The sequence below is a fragment of the Neomonachus schauinslandi genome, chromosome 1 (assembly GCF_002201575.2).
Source record: "Neomonachus schauinslandi chromosome 1, ASM220157v2, whole genome shotgun sequence".
Taxonomy (NCBI): domain Eukaryota; kingdom Metazoa; phylum Chordata; class Mammalia; order Carnivora; family Phocidae; genus Neomonachus; species Neomonachus schauinslandi.
This window is the reverse complement of record NC_058403.1, coordinates 189,539,424-189,561,421: the sequence shown is the minus strand read 5'-3', so window position 1 is coordinate 189,561,421 and position 21,998 is coordinate 189,539,424. Positions and strand designations below refer to the sequence as shown.

Here is a 21,998-nt window from a genome sequence, read left to right as displayed (position 1 = left end):
CTTATTACTGATAGGCCATTAAGTCCTTTAACACTGAAGTTCTTGCAAAAAGGGGGCAGGGGATGTGGGAGAAATCAGTCTTTACCAGTATCCCTAGCAGAAAGTATGAAAATACGACCTTTTTTTGGCAGCAACCCTAATAACTTTCAGTAGGAGCTTGTTAAGTAAATTATGGCAGGATCCACACATTTAAACTGTATTAGAAATCAACAAAATGAGAAATAAAAAGCCAATAAAATGAGATAAACAATATGGATAGGTTTTCAAAAAAATTTTAAGTGCAAATAAGTTATAAAACATTGTGTAATAGGAGTCTATTTTTAAAAATAAAGCTATATTTGCATAGAAAAAAACCTTGACAGAATAGGGAATACACTATTAACAGCAGTTAACTCCTGGAGGCAGGAGTCCCAGGGCCTGAAGTAATAACAAAAATGTATTTCTAAAATATGACTTAGCTTCAAAATTAGTCTATCCTTGCCTCAGGTAAAAAAAAAATCATGCATACTGGGGATTAGAAAAGTATGAGGAGGAAATGAAGAATTTAAGAGACACAATGTCTTACATGTTGGAAACTAACCATAGCATCATAAAAATGGGATGGAGGGTGGGGTGCCTAGGTAGCTCAGTCAATTCAGCATCCACTCTTGATTTTGGCTCAGGTCATGATCTCCTGGGTCATGAGATCTAGCCCTGCACTGGGCTCTGCACTCAGCAGGGAGTCTTCTTGAGATCCTCTCTCTCTGCCCGCCACCCCAACGGCATGTACACATACTCTCTAAAATAAATAAATAAGTCTTTTTAAAAAATGGGATGGAGGGAGCAGAAGAGCTATCTATGGAATTGGTGTCAAAACCACGCTATCTCAAAGATACGGGTAGTCCCAAACAGTCACAGAAAATACAGAGAATTTAAAATGGCAGAAACATGAGATGCTGATTATGGTTACTTAGGTTGAAGCCTACCCACAAATTCTCAGCCCTTGGAGAATAGTACTTTGAAAGATGTAATCTGTAAGTTATTTTCAAGGATTGAAAATAATAATTGAAAAGGAAAGAATTTATTCCATTATTGAATAAATACATTTCCAATACTGGATTATTCATTCCAGTAATCTAACTCACACATTCACAGGAAAGACTGTCATAAAAAAAATTATAGAAAAGTCTTCCAAAAATTTCTGTATAAAAAAATCTGAGTAACCATTTTCTTCCATAAGTAACTTGAAAAAATGGATTACTTTGATGTGAGAAACTAAAATAGAAAAAGAGAACAAAAATGACTTCAGCATGGCTAATTAAGACTCCAGTTAAATAGTTACCAGTGCCCACAGTCAAAAAATTGTCGTAGTAATTCAATAGGAGGTTGAGCTCCGTATTTCTCCAATGCAGGCATATTCATGTCATCTATAAAAATTACACACTTCTTTCCCATAGGTGGTCCAAAAACTCCTTTGCGTCTTTTGTCCAATCTAGCCATAATAATATTCTAAAATATAAAGAAGAATAGTAGTATTTAAAGCCATACTTAACACCAGGGGGGAAAAAGAATTTACAGTCTAATTATATAAGGAAATAAAGCCAGGAAGCACTGTGTGTGTGTTTATATTTATTCATTTTTAGGGTGATATCAAACCTTATATTCAATATCAAAGAGCATTTATTGAAATCCTTCTATGTGCTCAGAATTGTTATATATACATATTTATATATTTATATTGCACATAAACACAAAATATTTTCCTTGTTGGATACCCCAACATATCTATTAACTCTAACTTATTCAATATCTAAAAGCACTAATCTAAATTTATAAGATTTTGAAATAAAAGGAATTCTATAGGCTTAAAACAACAGAAATGAGCCCCATAGGACAGGTGAGAATGGACATAAATTTAGGCATGGATGATTATAATAGTGACTAGAAAAGGTCTCATGCAGAACTTTCAACTTGGCACAAAGAAGGGAATGCACAACTGCATGGTTCCTGTCACGTAAGGTCTTATAATAGTCCATGGCTTGAATGATCATGGACAGAACTTCAGTAAGCAGCAAATGCCCTTAAGGACCATCTAGAAGAGTCTAGAAAGAACAACTGAAAGTTCTCTCTCTCTCTCTCCCCCCAGTCTCTTCTATCAATTGTGGCTTCTTCTTGGGCTTAATAAAAAAAAAGGATGACAAAACTCAATAATTCAGAATTAATGCAAAAATGTTCCCTTGAATGTGATTACAACATTACCATGCTCTTGGAAATTATCAGTTAATTGCGGTGTCTTTTATCCTTTGTTTTTAAATAGGTATGTTTAAAATAATTTATAACCCAGGAATTTAATTAATAAAAATGGGAACATAAATTTTTTTAAATGCTCTCTTGAACTTTTGTCCTTACAACTTTTAAAAAACTTACTTATCCCAAAAACAAAAGTTCTGAAGTTTCATTTAAATTTATAGAAGACTTACACAGCTGCTCATTTAATATACAATTTTAAACACTAATCAAATAAGGCAAAAAAAAGTTAATTATGGACCCATGTTTCTGGCTTTAAACTAACCTGAACCTGGTTGGCACTGGTCCGTGCAGAGAAATTAACATAAAAAGGGAAATACTGGTCCTTTTCCAAGTGATTCATTAGTTTATCCTTCACATACACTGATTTTCCTGTACCCGTCGGACCCACGAAAAGCAGTGGCCTTTATGAAACAATGAACATATCATTAAAAAAGAGAAAAAGTCAGAATACCATTTCTACTACAGAAGGCTGGAATTCATTGAAAACTTAAGTAATGAAATCACCTTCATCTAAAAATTCACATTTTAATCTACCACTATTATTTCATGTAAGACTGGTAAAAGTGATGATTGGCACACACTTTTGCTTCCTGTTACTGAGACTTTAATAGTAACAAACTATTATTTGGACAGATGTAACATTGCTATACTCCAAAAACACTCATAAACAAGTAATAAGATGCTTTGCTTTTCGGCAAAGAAAGCTAAAGTTTTTCTCCTCAGAAAAGTGACATATTTGTACTTTTTAGTTGGAGGTACAGTGTGTAAGAGACTAATAAGATGATGACATTAAGACTGGTTTAGGCTGTTTCCTAGTTATTAAAAAACTAGGTGACAGTGAAGTCTAAAGCTAATAGTTATATTATACCTGTTAATAGCGTTTTAAAATCTAAAATAGCATTTTAGAATAGCCTTTAGAATCAGTTACTAACTGAAAACATTTGTCCAAAAGCAAACTCTAAGGAATTCTCCATTCAGTGGGGCCTCAAGACAGGGTTTCTCATTCTTGAGTTATCATAATTAATTTAAAATGGAAAAAAAAAAATCCTGTGAGTTTATGTTCACAGAACTCTGGGGAATCCCACGTGAGAAATACTGTTTAGAATGAAAAATTAAATACTGACCCTTTGATGGATAACTTGGCACCACCCAATACACAAAGACAAACTCAAGGACTGGCGCTAAACCTGAGCACAGTGTTCTAAGAGGTCATCTAAGGGACCCAAATTATGCTAATATTAATTTAAAAAATTATCATTGAAGCATAAACATAAAATTAAAGTTCTTTTAGAACTACAGTGGCCCCTGAAAGTACACCTACATGTTTCAGTCTGAGTAACACTTGCCTTATGGAAAGCTATTTATTAAAAAAAGTTTTTAATAAAATACTGTGCTGAACTTGGGGCCCATGGACCAATGGAAGAAATTTTTAGACAGTGTCCAGAGAATCTGTGAACTTGGATGACAAAAAGGTTATATATTGACTTTTACTATCCTTAACTAAAACAGACCAATTGTATCAATTGTACCTGTGTCTTTGTCACTAATAGAAATCACAGATATTATTCTAAATATTACAATGGTTACAGATGTCTCAAAATTATCACTTATGCCTATTACTTCTTTGAAATTATGATAGGCATCAGACCCACTGCTAGACTGTATTATTTAATGTGTCAGTAAAGCAGCACACGTATTACTACCATAGCTCTAATGTGTTTTAATATTTTAATGTGTTTCAATATGTCCTTTCCTTTGTAACTCTGTATTTGATGTATTCATTTAAAAGCATTATTCTAAAAAATTTTTTAAAATTGTTTAAAAAGCATTATTCTGGCAAGTGGTTCATGGAACAGAAGGGCTCTTATACTAGGAATTTCCCAGAATTGGCAAATCCCTTCCTTGCCTTTTTCAATATTAGCCTCGAAATGCAAAAATGTAACAAATAAGCAGTGAGTAATGTATGGAAGCGTTGAATCACTATACCGTACACCTGAAACTAATATAACACTGTATATTAACTACACTGGATTTAAAATTTTTTTAAGTGTAACAATAGGGATACAATAATATTCTCATGGGCTATTTTTCCTTTAATTTTTTTTTTAATAAACAAGATAAAATTGTTGGAAAATTCACTAAGAAACTGGTTCTTTTTTTAAGATTTTTTATTTATTATTTATTTGAGTGAGAGAGCACAAGCTAGGGGGAGTAGCAGAGGGAGAGGGAGAAGCAGACTCCCTGATGCGGGGCTCAATCCCAGGACCCTGGGATCATGACCTGAGCCGAAGGCAGACACTTAACTGACTGAGCCACCCAGGTGATGAAGAAACAGGTTCTTCATCAAAAACAACCAACCATGACATTCATGCATATTATGTAAGCTTGTCTAGTTTAAATAGTATTAATGATAAATTATGCCTAACATTTTAAAAGAAAAACAAGAACATTATTAGAAAAGTTGGTGTGAATATGCCTATAGTACATGTTAGGCTTTTGATAAGTTTCATGTCCTCTTCTTTGATGTGCTCTTCTGATCTAAGTCTGAGATTTCCATGTTCATCTTAAGTTATGAAAAACTGGCATAGGACAGACTTGAAAAATGCTAAATGGGAGAATGTGGATCATAGTCGATACTCAGGAGCATACTAAACTTTTGAGGTGTAGAATGCATACCTGTTTACCAATAACACTGCAACTGACCTTTAGTCTGCTGTTACTAATACAATAAACATAAGGTAGTTTATGAGGCAACGAAGTATAGCAGCTAATTTTTGGTGTAGGCAATAGAAAACCTGGATTCTAGGTTTGCCACTAGTAACAGAGGCCACTGCTGGCATGTCAGTTAGTCCCTCAGGGTCTGTTATCTGAAAATGGATGACCTCCAAGTTTACTTCAAAAGTCCTATGATCTGGGACACCTGGGTGGCTCAGTGGGTTAAATATATGACTCTTGATTTCAACTCAGGTCATGATCTCAGGTTTGTGAGATTGAGCCCTGCATCAGGCTCCATGCTGCCTTCTTGGGATTCTCTCTCTCCCTCTGACTCTTTCTCCCACTCTCTCCCTCTCTTAAAAAAAAGAAAATCCTACGATCCTATTAGAATGGTCCCGTTATATTTAAAATGCATGTTCATAACAGAGTTTCTTACTTTGCAAAGGTAATACTCAAATCCATTAGAAATGTATATCTAATTGTGTCCATTGTAGGGACTATAATATCTTGAATCCTGACACGTTTTTCTCCCAAATTAGTACTTTTAATTAATTCATTCCAATGGAGCCAGCGACCTCGGTTTTTCAACTACAAGAGAACATAAGTTTTAAAATACAACCATGCACTTGGTATCTGAAAGGCCCTTTAACATACTGATATCATATTTGCTTTTAAAAACCTTAGTTTATCATCATAATAAAACCTTCTTAGAGGAGTAAGTCATCTAAAATAATGTATATAACATTTTCTAGTCATGAAGTAAATTAATAAGCACCCATGAATCCACCACCCAATTTAAGAAACACACATTTTTCTTTGGATTGATTATCCCTCTGCTTCAGTGCTATGAATACCATCAAAAATTTTTCCTATTTCCTGGCAAATTGTACACATATATGGCATGTGTCTGGATGGTGGTAATTTTGCAAGTTTGGGTGAATGTTTCTTTAGTAATTCATATTCTTAATTTTTTTAAGTTTAAGCTTTTGTTTCTATCAAAGTTATATATGCACATATTTTAGAGTCAAAACTTTTAAAGAAGTTGGGAAAAACAGCAGTTTCCCACTCTTGTTTTCTCTTCTCCAGCAGCCACTCTATCTTTACCTCTTTAAGCTGGACATTCTGGGATTCATCTCCAACTCAAAGAATATGCTTGTGTTATCATCTCTTGATTTTTTGATTTTAGAGATTATTTTATTGACTTCCCACTGTGACTAATGAGGATTAAACTCTCTCTCTGGTCATATTCTTAAAATTCTGTATTAGCCTGGTGTAGGGAAAGATTTCTACTCTGGTAGCCAGGAGAGCTGTATTCGGGTCTTGGTTCTGCTAGCCACTTGCCTTTCTAGGCTTGCCTCTTTATCTGTAAATCATGAGATTTAGGGAAAATTGTACTTAAGGCTCTCTGCAGATCTTATGTCTCTGTGAAGTCAAATTTGCGTGAATCAAATGATTATTCAGATGCTTGCTGTTTAAAAGAATCTTTTTGTGAATTTTTTAAAGTGGATAAAATAATTTAATTTAAATCTGAAACTATAAAATAGTCCTAAAGAAAGTTTATCTACACTATCCACAAGTCAAAGGAGGAGAAACTAAAGAGACGGGACAAAAACGCCAACCACAGGGGTTAAAACAACATCAGGATGGGAACCCAGTTCTGCCTGCTGATCCAATACTTGATGTTTTAGAACTTATCATAAAAAGCATTTTACATCATACCTCATACATGTAGTCATAGACCAGACCTTTTTCATCAAACTGGCATTCCCATTTACCCACAGATTCAGGCACTGGGTTGTTTTCATCTCTTCCCAGTATGATTGACCGTAGGGAAGTATCAAAAATGATCCGACCATCTGTATCACAACTTCCTCCAATGGACCAAATCAAAGAAAATATAAAGCTAGCCTATTGGTTTAAAAAAAATTAATTTAAACTAATTATTTAAGAGCAATTTTTTAACAAATTAACTAAAATTTAACATATTAAGGAGGCCTGGTCAACATATTTGGAAAAGGCCAGGTCTACAGATAAAGTGGAATAGAGCACAGCTAAGTCACAGAGAACATTATTTCTCTGGCACTATCTATCTAAATTTAAAATGCCCATAGCAGGGCGCCTAAATGGTGCAGTTGGTTAAGCATCTGACTCTTGATCTCAGCTCAGGTCTTGATCTCAGGTTTGTGAGTTCAAGCCCCATGTTGGGCTCCATGCTGGGTGTGGAGTCTACTTAAAAAAAAAAAAAAAAAAGAATAACATGCCCATATCAAATGATCTAGGAATTCCTCTTTTAGGAGTTTGTCCTTAAATATATTACCACCTGTAAAATGATGTATGCACAAGAATATTCGCTGCAGCACTGTTTCTGCAGCCAAAAATAAGAAGCAACTTTTTTCAATAAGGGTCTGTTTAATGAGATTATGTTATGTATACTGGAATGCATGCAGCTGTTTAAAAAAGTAACTCAATAAGTATACAGATCTTGAACAATCTCCAAGATACAATGTGAGAAAAGATGCAAATCAGTATGTATAGTATGCTAAAGTGTAAAAATGTATTCATATAAAAGAGAGTATGGATCAAATACCTCTAACAGGCTACCTAAGGCACTGGTAACAGTGGTTTCCTTGCAGGTGGCTAGGGCATTGGTATGGATAGAAAACCTACTTTTGCCTTTTGAATTTTACTCTAGGTACATGCTTATCCAGTTTAAAAAATCTACCAAATTATATATATCCAGAGGAAGGAGTGGATATATATATATATATATATATTATATATATATATATATAATATATATAATATAATCAAATATGTTTTTCTTTTTTTTTTTTTTAAGTAATCTCTATACCCAATGTGGGGCTTGAATTCATGACCCTGAGACCAAGAGTCACATGCTCTACCAACTGAGCCAGCCTGGAGCCCCTCAAATATACTTTAAGAGAAAATTTTTAACCAGGTATCAATTTATATTAATCTTTAAAAGTAATTCTGAACCATTTAAAAAATTGAGGGAGTTAGGCTTACCAATAGAATGAAACTTTATAGAGATAGATAGATAGAGATAGAGATAATAGAGATATAACATGAAGGTCATACATACAGGTCTATATCTCTCTCTCTACAGATACAGATATAAAATGAAGGTTATATAGGTGAACTATTCCTAAAATGCTTTCATTTTATAAACAGGTAACACTGATAGGTATGGAACAATATTAAAAACTAGTTCTGTGAAAGGGAGTTCCAAACTTTGGGAGAAAAAGGAATATAAATAAATTAAGCTTCACACATGTCTGTTCAGTTTCTTCTAATAACGGTGAAAAGGGAGCAGGAAAGGAGGTGAAGATCAGCAGGGAATGTGAGGTGTCTGAGGTAGAGGACTTTCTGTGGTGACAAGGTGAAGGGGAGGCACTGGGAGGGAACCCCAATCATCACAGAGTAGAAGAGAAGGTAGACTCAGTAGAGAAGATGAAGATATTTCTGAATAAGGTGGCAGATGGGAAAGAAGCACAGACCAGGGAAGAGAACCAAATACCTCTTTCCTCTGGCTCCCTTAGAGTCCTGTTCTCTGGTCTTCTCTGACCCCTAGACATTAGCTACCTAGACCACAGACATCCCCCCAGCAATGTACCCTATGAACCCTGATGGCAACGCTCCACCCAACTGGTTGGATGCCTGTTTCTGGTCTCCCACAGCCAGCTTTTAGCAGCTTACATCATGACTTAACCTTAAGACAAAATTAATTCACCTAAAGTTGCTACTGGATTAATATTAAGTCACCTTATTGTTTATCAAATTATGATCTTTCATAAATAATAAGACAGTTTAGGAGGCCAGGTCACCTTTACTGGGCCGGGAAGGCAAGGGTTTGGCTCTGGCAACCACGCTGCGATGTGGTTCGAGATCCTGCCCGGGATCGGTGTCAAGGCCGTGTGCTTGGTCATCCCCAGCATAGCCGGCGCACATCCACAGGTTCAGTAACAGGGGCAAGGAAAAAAGGGTTGCCTATTATCCATATCAGTGGAGTTTGATGCAAAGAGATTGGCGGGTCTCTGGAGTTAATCATTACTATGTGTCAAAGAGTTTGGAGAATATCGATTAAGGAAGCATTTTCCTGATTGATGAAAAATAACTCAGTCTTACTCATCTACCCCTTCTAGAAGGTTATGCAGTGTATTAATGTAGTGCATGATAAAAACAACAAAAAAGTAAAAAAAAAAAAAGACAGTTTGGGTTCATTTGGGCATATTTTACTTTCTTTAAAATGTTTTTTTAAGTCAGAATACCAGGTCAGGGTGACTTCAATGCCTTCAGCTATTCCTTTGGTGCTCACCAAAAAACAGCTCTGGATCTTATGTCTCCCTCAATACAATTATCAATTCCAGAGGCACATTTTATTCTGTAAATGAAAAATTACATTAAGTATAAAACCTACCATAATCCAAACACGAATATGCTTGCTTGTAGGATCATTTTCCAGCACATTACAGAGTAGTACCTCAAAGAGGTGTGTGAGAGATACAACCACATTGCTATCGCTTGTAGGAATCAGTTCCTGCAAAGTGAAAAAAGTAAGATACTTTACTTTCATCTTCTTTGGAGAATTAAAAAAACCAAATATTTCATTTTTAAAACTCTCCCACCAGTCAGAATGGCTAGTATCAAAAAGATAAAAAATGACTAGTGTGGGTGAGGATGTGGAGAAAAGGAAACCCTTGTGCACTGTTGGTGGGAATACAAACTGGTGCAACCACTCTGGAAAACAGCATGGAGGCTGTTGAAAAATTTAAAAATAGAAGTCCCATGTGATCCAGTAATTCCACCCCTGGGTATTTACCCAGAGAAAATGAAAACACCAATTCAAAAAGATATAAGCACACCTGTATACTGCAGCATTATTCACAATAGGCAAGATATGCAAGCAATCCAAGTGTCCATCGATAGATGAATGAAGAAGTGTGGTATATATACAATGGAATGTTACTCATCCATAAAAAAAGAAAGATCTTGCCATTCTCAATAACTTGGATGGACCTACAGGGTATTGTACTAAGTGAAATAAGTCAGACAGAAAATGAAGTTAATGGAATGAATTTGTATTTTGGAACCATCATTCTGGTAGAAGGATGTAGACTGGACCAGAACAGCTCTATTATATTGATTCAGGTAGGAAATTACAAACGTCAGAAGTGAGGCTTCTACAAGAGGAAGGAGTGGATGGTCAGAGGAACCTGGATGGAGAGGAGAGGAGAGGACAGATAAAAGTTAGCAAGGAGGGAAAAGTCAATAGGTCCTGAGGACTAACTAGATGTGAAAAATATGAGAATAAATTATGAGAAGAAAATCTATCACTCATCAGAAAGGTGGAGCCTATTTTCTATTATTTGCAACATATAGTATTAGAGTTTTAAAATTAAAAAATTGAAAAATGACTTTATATTTTCTCTATGAAGACATTGTATAAAATTTTCACAAAGTGGAATTCATTTTTTCTTAGGTGCAGAATATTTTTCCTATCTCTAAAATAATGTTTTAGGATGAAAAAAATCTACTGAATACTACTTTTCCCTTCCCAATATCAATATATTTATTTATATGTAAGTCACGTGTGTGTGTGTGTGTATGTGTGTGTGAAGCAGATTGGATGGTAGTCCCCAAAAAGAGAGGCCCATGTCATATCCCAGGAACTTATGAATGTGATCCTATTTGGGAAAGGGGTCTTGGAAGATGTAGCTAAGGATCTCAAGATGAGGAGATCATTCTGGAATATCTGACCCTAAATCCTTTTAAGAATCACTGAAGAGACAGAGTTAGAGGCCCCGTGAGCTTGAAGGAAGAGACAGGAGTTAAGCAGCCAGAAGGCAAGGAATGTCTGGAAGCCAAAGCTGGGAGAGGTAAGGAAAGATTCTCCCTTAGAGCTTCCAGAGGAAGCTTGGCCCTGCCAACATCTTGATTTCAGACTTCTAGCCTCAGGACTGTGGCAGAATAAATTTCTGTTGCTTTAAACCACCAAGTTTGTGGTAATTTGTTATGACAGCCCTAAGAAACTAATATAATATATAAAGTTTTCTCATAAAATACTAAATATACATGTAAATTTTAAAAGCCACATATTTAAAATACTTTTAAGATATGGAAAATGATTAGGAATTTTAAAATTTAGTCACCATGGTTTTATCCAAAGAGTTTAACAGGCATACATTTTACCTCTGGGTTTATTCAGGTATAACTTAAGCAATATAAAACCAAAGGTGGATATTACTATAATGGTGGTGGGAAAATCACTTTTAATTCTGCTATAAAAGTTAAAAGATAAAAGTATTTAAACAACTGTGGTTTAAAGCAACATACGAAAACTCATGAGATGCATCAAAAGCAGTACTAAGAGGGAAGTTTATAGCAATAAATGTTTACATTAAAAAAGAAGAAATCTCAAATAAACAACCTAACTTAAACCTTAAAGAACAACAAAAGAACAAACTAAACCAATAGTTAGCAGACTGAAATAAGAGCAAAATAGAAATAAAAAAGTAGAGAATAGAAAAACAATTAAAAAAATCAAACTAAGAGTTGGTTTTTGAAAAGATAAACAAAATCAATAAACCCTTAGCTAGGCTAAAAAAAAAAAAGAAAGATTCAAATGAGTGAAATCAGAAATGAAAGAGAAAACATTACAATGGATGCCTGAGAAATAAAAAGTATCGTCAAGGGATAATTATGAACAATTACATGCAAACAAATTGGATAACTTGGAAGAAATGGATAAATTCATAGAAACATACAACCTACCAAAACTGAATCAAGAAGAAATAGAAAGCCTGAACAGATCAAAAACAAAGAGATTGAAGTAGTAATCAAAAACTTCCCAGAGAAAAGTTCAGATGACTTCAGAGCTGAATTCTACTAAACATTCAAAGAATTAATACCAATCCTTCTTAAACTCTTCCAAAAAACAGAAGTGGAGGAAATACTTCTAAGTTCATTTTTTGAGGCTAGAATCACCCTGATACCAAAGCCAGTCTTTTCACAAGAAAAGAAAATTATAAGCCAATATCTCTGAGGAATATAGATACAAAAATCCTCAATAAAATACTAGCAAACTGAATTCAATACACAAAAAAGATTACATACCATAACCAAGCGGGATTTATCCCTGGGATACAAGGGATATGCAAATTAATCAATGTGATATACACATTAACAGAATGAAAGACAAAAATCACATGATCGTCTCAATAAATTCAGAAAAAGTATTTGAAAAAGTTCAACCACCATTTGTGATAAAAACTCTCAACAAGGGATGCCTGGGTGTCTTAGATGATTTAAGTGTCTGCCTTCGGCTTAGGTCATGTCGGGTCTTGCATTGGGCTCCTTGCTCAGTGGGGAGCCTGCTTCTCCCTCTGCCTGCCATTCCCCCTGCCTGTGCGCTATCTCTCTCTCTGACAAATAAATAAAATCTTTTTAAGAAACTCAACAAAGTAGATATAAAGGGAAATTTCTGCAATAAAATAGAGGACATTTATGAAAAGCTCACAGCTAAAATCATAATCCATGGGGTAAAACTGAAAGCTCTTCCTCTGAGATTTGGTATGAGGCAAGGATGCACACTCTCACCACTTCTTTTCAACAAGAAGTACTAACTAGAGCAATCAGACAAGAAATAAAAGGCATCCAAATCAGAAAAGAAGTAAAATGGTTTCTATTTGCAGGTGACATGATCCTATATGTAGAAAACCCTAAAGACTCCATGCAAAAACAAACAAAAAAAACCTTTTAGCACAAACAAACTCAGTAAAGTTACAGGATACAAAACCAAAATACAAAAATTAATTGCATTTGTTTACACCAACAATGATCTATCTGAAGAGGGAATCAAGAAAACAATCCCATTTATGATAGCATCAAAAAGAATAAAATACTTAGGAATAAATTTAACCAGGAACATGAAAGATCTGTACATTGAAAACTATAAAACATTAATGAAAGAAATTGAAGAATACACAAATAAATGGAAAAACATCCTGTGCTCATGGATTGGAAAAATTAACATTGTTAAAATGCCCATAGTACCTAAAGTGATCTACAGATTCAGTGCAATCCCTATCAAAATTCCAATGGCAATTTTTGCAAAAAAAAGAAAAAAAATTCTAAAATTTGTGTGGAACCACAAAAGACTCTGAATAGCCAAAATAATCTTAAAAACAGAGTTGAAAGTATCACATGTCCTGGTTTCAAATTATATTACAAAACTCCAGTAATCAAAACAGTACGTTACTGGGGTAAAAACAGACATATAAGCCAATGAAACAATCAAAAATCCAAAATAAACCCAAGCATATACAGTCAACTGATCTTCAACAAGGGCAACAAGAATACACAGTGGGTGGCAGTGGGGGGGGGGGGCACACCTGAGTGACTGAGTCACTTGAGTGTCCAACTCTTGGTTTTGGCTCAGGTCACGGATCCCATAGGTCATGAGATCGAGCCCTGTGACGGGCTTCATGCTCAGCAAGGAGTCTGCTTCAGATTCTCTCTCCCTCTCCCCCTGCCCCTCCCCCCCTTCACATACACATTCTCTCTCTCTAAAGTAAATAAATAAACCTTAAAAAAAAAAATAAAAGAATACAAAATGGGAAAAGGATAGTCTCTTCAATAAACAGTATTGGGAAAACTGGATAGCCACATGTAAAAGAATGAAACTGGACCTTTATCTTACACCATACACCAAAATCAACTCAAAATGGGTTCAAGACTTAAATGTAAAATCTGAAACCATAAAAATCCCAGAAGAAAACATGGGGGAAATACTCCTTGACATTGACCTTGGCAATGATTTTTTGGATAGGACAAAAACTCAGGCAACAAAAGCAAAAATAAAGTGGGACTACATCAAACTAAAAGTTCCTGCACAGCAAGGGAAATGATCAACAAAATGAAAGGGCAACTTATAAATTGAGGGAAAATATTTGCAAACCATATATCTCACAAGGGGTTAATATCCAAAATATATAAGGAACTCATAAAATTTAATAGCAAAAAAAACAAACAATCCAATTTAAAAATGGGCAAAGGACCTGCACAGACACTTTTTCTAGAGAAGACATACAAATGGCTAACAGGTGTGTAAGAAGGCATTCAACATCACTAATCATCAGGGAAATGCAAATCTAAACCAAATATCACATCACACTTGTTAGGATGATTATAAAGACGAAAGGTGACAAGTCTTGGTGAGGATGAAGAGAAAAGAGAACCTTGTGCACTCTTGGTTGGAATGTAAACTGGTACAGTCACTGTGGAAAACAGTATGGAAGATCCTCAAAAAACTAGTAATAGAACTGCTATGTGATCCAGCAATCCCTGTTCAGGACATGAAATCAGTACCTCAAAGATATATCTGCACTCCATGTTCATTGCAGCATTATTCCCAATAGCCAAGATATGGACACAAACTGTTTGTTGATGGACAAATGGATAAAGAAATTGTCCTATAAATACCTATAATGGAATATTACTCAGACTTAAAAATAAAAGAGAGATCCTGCTATTTGTAACAACATGAATGAACTTTAAGACATTATGATAAGTGAAAAAAGACACAGAAAGGAACAAATTGTATGACATCACTTATATGCAGAATCTGAAAGTTGAATGCATAGAACCAGAGTAAAATGGTAGTCACCAGGTGTGGGGATGTGGGGATAATGGGGAGACATTGGGCAAAGGGCACAAAGTTGCACTTATATTTAAAATTATAAAATACTAAACATTTTAAAATGAAACCCAGAGAGACAAAACACACACCTGAGTACAAATATAACTAGGGGAATCTCAATAAGATCAGTAGATAGTATCAATGCCAATATCCTTGTTGTGGTACAATATAGCCTTGCAAAATGTTACCGTTGGGAGAAATTGGGTGAATTGTGCATGGGATCTATTATTTCTCTTGCAACTGCAGGTGAATTACTGATTGTCACAATAAACATCCCATTTTAAAAAGTGGATACCAATGTCTAAGGGGAAACTGATTTTAGTTATTTATCCTACTATTGTGACTTTAGACTTAGGTCAGGTTGAATGGAAACTAAAGAAACTTGAACAGGTTAGAGAATTACAGTGTTACCTTGCAATTTTTCTTACGAAGCTTTAAGGTGGGTTTTATTAACCAGCCAAAAAGTCCTTTCAGAAGAGCCTGATGATCTGGTTCCTGCAGAGGTCCTTTCAGGGAATTCAACCACGAGGACACAAGTGGTTCCCATCCTAACTGCGAGGGTTCCAAATAAATCATGCCACAGCGGCTTACGGTGGCCGGCTAGAGAAAAAAGACGTTTTCTTTTTCCAGTGTTGCTCTTATGCCAGTGGCCGTTATCAACTACCTTGAATGACCTCTATGGCCTTTCACGATCTAACTCCTGTCTTCCTCTACAGCCTCACATACATTAGACGAAATGTCTGCAGTTACAGTTCCCCAGTCCTGTCGTGGCTTCAGGTCTTCACATAGCATCTTGTTGTGATTTGGAATGCCCAGCCCCAACTATCTCCCTAGAGAAGTGTTAACCTTCAAAACCGTATCAAACACTCAGACATTTTCCACGGTCCTCCTCTACCCATTCCCCTCTTGCATGCTCACCCCCTCCATATTCTTAGAGTACTTACATGTAGCACTATAGTGGGATTATTTATTAGCATGCTTCTTATCCTCCCTAAATACACTGTGTCTTATTCATCTTAGTATTCCTGGTGCCTAACTGGTCTTATGACATGTAATAAAAAAATACTTATTGACCAAGTGAACACACAAACTACTGTTATATTAAAATATGAACTTACCGAGGCCTGGGAAAGGTCCATTGCTTCAAAGATGAGGCTCATTTGAGGGGACATTTGAATGATTTCTCCACTCATAAGGCAAAGCTAAGGGCAATTATTTTTCAAATGTTTATTTTTTAAAAACTCAAACTTCTCAGATAAAAATTTATTCTACGTATAAGATAATGTATATCCTGTGATATACTAAATATTAAAACAGAAGCCAGAAAACTAATTCTAGGTCTAGCTCTGTCAATTACTTACTAGGTAAGCAAATACATAACATCTCTGAGTCTATGAACAGGGATATAATTTCTCCTCCATAGAGTTAGGCAGGAGGAGAAATACATGACATACTGCAAAAATTCGAGACAAATCTCCATTCTTACTATTAATAAAATTACATGAAATACTCCTGACTCTGGGTGCCTGAGTGGCTCAGTTGCTGGGCATCTGCCTTCGGCTCAGGTCATGATTTTATTGTTAAGTAATCTCTACACCCAGTGTGGGGCTTAAACTTATAACCCTGAGGTCAAGAGTCACATGCTCTACTGACTGAGCCAGCCAGGCAACCCTGTACTAAGCCATGTTTTCAAATGCTCAGTAGCCAGCCAATGTGACTAGTAGCCACCTTCTTAGACAATGCAAATATTTCCATCATTGCAGAAAGTTCTATTGGACAGTACTGTCCTAGAATACTTTTCATTTTCTACCAGATTATTTCAGCAAACATTCTCCTATTTGCTTCAAGTTTGGGAGGTGGAGTCAGTTTTCTCCTCACTCCCCCATGGGGTTTCCCAAATACTCTACTCCACTCTCTCTACCCTCTGCTTCTTTGACAATCATGGTTGCTGCTATCACTCACCAGCACCCAAGCATTCCCATCATTAGCTAAAGCCTTTGATACCTGGCTCAATTTCTTTCTCTCTGCTATAACTCTGGCCTGATCCAGGGTTCATGAGGAAGAGCATCTCAACATGGCAGCCCCTCAGATCCTTGACTACCCTGTCTTCACTTACTTTTCTACTGCATTCCAGTCACCCACTTTATATACCTTGGGACCTCTCTCCTGGAACACTACACAATTCTGAAGTACCAAATTCAAGCATGCCCGGCTCTGCCTGCAGCGTCCTATACATGCAGTGCTCTCACCCACTGACTCCTACTATACTTGCTCTTCATTTGCATATCCCTGCTGTTTTCACTTCCCTCATTATTAAACAGCTTCTGTTCTATGGTCTAGCACTTCTAGCACTCTCATGCCAATATCTTTAAAAGTCTTTGTGTACTTCTAGTCTGGCACCATCATCTACACTCATATCCAAGCTGCTTAGACCGTTAGGGAAAATCTCCCAAAGGCAGACCTTGGCACTACTCCTAATCCTCAGATATGCTTCTATGCTTTCCTAGGCAGCTCTCTTTCCCATTTTCCATAATAGGTCATTTAAATCTTCCCCTTTTCTCCTCCAATGTGCAAAGAACCAGGGTCTACCACTTCACACAATCAATCAATCAAACATAAAAAAGGGATTTGCCTTCAAATTTCCACTATCAAATCCCTACATTCACCTATATCTAAACCTATCCTTTCCTGCTTCCCTCTTATCCAATACGAGACAATCCTCCCACCTGGCTCTGCATCAGATCCTTATTAACCCCTCTCTTACGAATCAATATTACTTCTTAGCTCAATCAATATAACTGAAAGAAAGAACATGAATAAATGATCAACCTATGACAATGTACTGGCATATTTGTTTGAATGCTAATTAATTTGCTTATTTAGTAGTGTAATTATTTCATGTAAGTATGAAAATAAATTATGATATATTCATATAGTAGAATACTAATGCAGACATAAAAAGAATAAATAAAGGGCGCCTGGGTGGCTCAGTTGGTTAAGCGACTGCCTTCGGCTCAGGTCATGATCCTGGAGTCCCTGGATCAAGTCCCGCATCGGGCTCCCTGCTCGGCAGGGAGTCTGCTTCTCCCTCTGACCCTCCCCCCTCTCATGTGCTCTCTCTCATTCTCTCTCTCTCAAATAAATAAATAAAATCTTAAAAAAAAACTTAAAAAAAAAAAGAATAAATAAAATGGAACTACAACAACATGAACATCATAGATACCACATTGACCACAAGAAGAAAAACACTAAGGAGTATGATTCTATATTCATGAAGTTCAAGAATCAGCAAAACTAATTTATCACAGTAGAAGTCAGAATAGTGATTGCCCCTGGGAGAGGATGTACTGATTAGGGAGGAATATGAGCGAACCTTGTAGGGGCAAGAAATTTTATGAATATTTATTTAAATGATGGTTATGAGAATGTACACATAGGTTTAAAAAAGCACAGAACTTAAACTTAAAATTAGTCACATTTTATAGTTTACATGTTATTTGTCAATTACAACAAATACTAGAGGATTTCCATTTTCTAGTTCTTTTGTATAGTTCACAGCTTCTAAGGTAATGTAGCACATACAAGCACTGAAGCATTCAGTGTTTTCAAAAAGGAATCAGGCCCTTTTTTTTCCTCCTAAAATATTAAAGTTCTGTAAGAAATCATAAGACTGGAGTCACTTAGCAACATAACACTTAGTACATTACTATGCCCTCCTGTGAACACAATGGTTTTAATACACTTTTATTCTATTAAAAAAAATAAAGAGAAAAAAATAATAAAGAGGATTTACTACGGCATAGTTTTCATTGAACAGATAATTTATAAGCTTATTAAACTTGCTGCATCCTTTACTTTAAATGTATAATCCTAGTCAATTAGTTGTTGAACACATAACATTGCTTAAGGATGTCTGCATCTATTTTGCTTTTTCTAAAACTGTGGCAAAAAAAAAAAAAAACATTTTACATTAAATCTACCATATTAAGCTTTTTTTAAGTTTACAGTTCAGTAGTGTTTGGTATATTCATATTGTGCATCAGTTTTGCTTTAAATCATGATGATTTTACCTTTTTATTGTCATCCAATACTGTGTTCATGCTCTCTATCCACAAAGTGTCAATGGGACCATCGAATACAACCCATTTCCGGTCTGGTGTTTCTGATAAGGCAAATTCCCTAAAAGTGTTGGCCACAATACCATCGGTCCACTGGGGAAGAAAAGAGAATTGGAAAGCTTCCTTTAGAAAACTATAAAGTGATCATATTAAAAACATTTCAAATTTCTTGGTTTAATGTACATTGTCAGTAAGAGAATATTTATACTGTAGATTACCTCGTGAGACACTGGATCAAATTGTCCAAAAAGTTGGCCCATAGTAATGGATTTGGGGTTTACAGTCCTATAAATGACCTTTTCTTCCTCTCCGTAGCCACGTTCATTCATAAGAGTTAGAGTATTAGCCAGTATATGTAGAACTTTTGTCTTAGCAGCAAAAGGCTCTCCTACTAACATGAAACTATTAAGGAAAAGAATTATATAAGAAGATTCTAAAAAATAATGGTAAATGATTTGCCTGTATACTGGTGTATAAAATACTGGTATTTATAGTTTTTGAAATTCTACAAATTTTTCTCAGACTTGAGGAGAATACATTTAACTTCTGAACTGGTAGATCTATAAAATTCTCCGCATTAATACCATGATCTACAAACGAGACTATAATAAAAAATCTCCAAATGAGAATGAAAACTTAACGGTACACTCTTAAGATTGAAAAAAAAAAAAATCTTGGGACCTCCCAAGGAGAGAAGTGGGAAAGGCTCCCGTTCCTCAAGTCTTTACTTGCTACAGTAATTCCTGGTTCTCTCTGCCAAATACTTCTGAATCTCCTCTCTCCCAGCACATAGTAGGATTCCTTGCCCTCTTGTGGAAATTCTAAGTGACTAATGAGTAATAAGTGGAAAATATGGGTGTTACTTTCCAGCAGGGGACAAATCATTGCCAGTGAGGGAGTTTACAGGGCTCTCTTCTCACAGAGCTTTTCCCTCTTGCACAGCAGTGACCCATCATGTTGAGACACTGACTGCACCAACAACCTGGGACCCTGGGTAATGAGGATGAGCAGATCCTTCCTGTTAACCTATGGTGGGCACAGTATGAATAAGAAGTAAGCCTTTGTTTTTTTAAGTCACTAAGATTTGGGTCTTAGTGACTGATTGTTTCTAAAGAATAACCTAGCCCATCCTTACTGACAGAAAACTGGTTCCTAGAAAGAGCAAGGTATTCTTTTTTTTTTTTAAAGATTTTATTTATTTATTTGAGAGAGAAAGAATGAGACAGAGAGAGCATGAGAGGGGGGGAAAGTCAGAGGGAGAAGCAGACTCCCCACTGAGCGGGGAGTCCAATGTGGGACTTGATCCCAGGACTCCAGGATCATGACCTGAGCTGAAGGCAGTCATTTAACCAACTGAGCCACCCAGGCGCCCAAGAGCAAGGTATTCTTGCCATAATAAAAAGACTTAAATATGTGGCACTGGCTTAAAGGCCAGGTTGTGGGTGGCAAATTTAACTGTTATGAGAGGCTAAGAGACTGGCAATTAATGTTATGCAATGATGAAACATTTGCTTAATTTGTTCCTTGAGGTTACTTGGAAGACAGATAATCTACCTAATGAAATTGCCATTTTAGGGAAAAGGATAGTAAACAGAATATTATTAGTATATAATGCCAGCCGACGGCTACCTTTAACAAAGAACTATTGGAAAGAAATGAGCCCAGGGGAAAAATAAATGGCCAGTTTGCAAGTTGGAATGAAAGAAAATAAAGGGAGTCCAGAAATTCAGGAACCTACAGGCAACTTATTCTCATCCCCAATTGGTAAAAGATAAACTGAGAAAACCTTTGAACAACAACCATCTACTCAACCTGGCACCAAGGATCAAATTAAGGGTAGGGCTTGTATCACTATTAAAATCTATGAAATTGTAATATGGTTCCCAGTAATCATTTCAGGAGTGAAAACAGATTAAGCTTGTGGTCTTCTCAATTAAAATTGATAGGTTCAAGGATACTGCAAGGAAATTTATAAAGGTATGACTTGGTAAGGACTATACTTATGGATATTGGCATAGAGCTGCTTAGAATCACACAAATAAGAAGCTTATCAAGTTTTTGAGGAAGCTTACTGACAAATTATTAGTCTAGGCTAAAACACATGTGAATGTTCAAGACTTAAAAATGATCCTAACAAACTGAGGGTTTTAGAGGGGAGGGGGGTGGGGGGATAAGTTAGCCCGGTGATGGGTATTAAAGAGGGCACGTACTGAATGGAGCACTGGGTGTTATGTGCAAACAATGAATCATGGAACACTACATCAAAAACTAATGATGTGCTGTATGGTGACTAACATAACATAATAATAATTTTTAAAAAATGATCCTTACAGGGGCACCTGGGTGGCTCAGCTGGTTAAGCATCTGCTCCCTAGCCTACCTAGCATACAAAATTTGCTCAGTCCTTTGGTTCACAAATTTTAGTTGTTTTAAAAGTTTCATTTGAAAATAACATCTAACTATGGCAGACAATGATAATCTATAATCTTACCCATGTCTCACAATCATCATTTCATATGTCTGAATCATTTTTTCAAGAAAAAATTTAACTGGCTGAAGATTATGTACTTTGCAGGCTTCATGAGCACATTCCAAAAATTCCTAAAATAAAAGAAAATGGAATGCATTTTTATAAAATGGTATCATAAATCATCTCATACATATCTTATAGACTTTTCATTTTGAAATAAAAAATCATTATCTTCCTATATTGATAAATTATTTCTTAAAGCTTTATTTTTTTTAGATTTTATTTATTTATTTAAGAGAGAGAGAGCACGAGCAGGGGGAGCATCAGGCAGAGGGAGAAGCAGGCTTCCCGCTGAGCAGGGAGCCCGATGCAGGACTCGATCCCAGGACCTTGGGTTCATGACCTGACCTGAAGGCAGATGCTTAACCAACTGGGCCACCCAGGCATCCCTTAAAGCTTTATTTTTTGTTTTTGTTTCTGTTTTCTTTTTTTAATAAAGATTTTGTTTATTTATTAGAGAGAGAGAGAGAAACAGCATGAGAGGGGAGAGGGTCAGAGGGAGAAGCAGGCTCCCCGCTGAGCCGGGAGCCGGATGTGGGACTCGATCCCAAGACTCCAGGATCATGACCTGAGCCGAAGGCAGTCACTTAACCAACTGAGCCACCTAGGGGCCTAAAGCTTTATTTTT

General features: G+C 36.0%; 1 protein-coding gene and 1 pseudogene across 1 annotated transcript in view; one reads left to right on the top strand and one right to left on the bottom strand.

Annotated features, from left to right (window-relative positions):
* The window catches only part of DNAH12 (dynein axonemal heavy chain 12), a 226,315-nt gene that overhangs the window by 112,577 nt on the left and 91,740 nt on the right, over positions 1-21,998 (bottom strand). The window contains 10 exon segments of the mRNA XM_044916801.1: positions 1,322-1,488; positions 2,552-2,690; positions 5,441-5,592; positions 6,724-6,912; positions 9,443-9,562; positions 15,134-15,322; positions 15,841-15,924; positions 18,793-18,933; positions 19,059-19,242; positions 21,332-21,441. Coding sequence (XP_044772736.1) covers positions 1,322-1,488; positions 2,552-2,690; positions 5,441-5,592; positions 6,724-6,912; positions 9,443-9,562; positions 15,134-15,322; positions 15,841-15,924; positions 18,793-18,933; positions 19,059-19,242; positions 21,332-21,441 — 1,475 coding nt within the window.
* Positions 8,899-9,109, top strand: LOC110584769 (annotated as a pseudogene).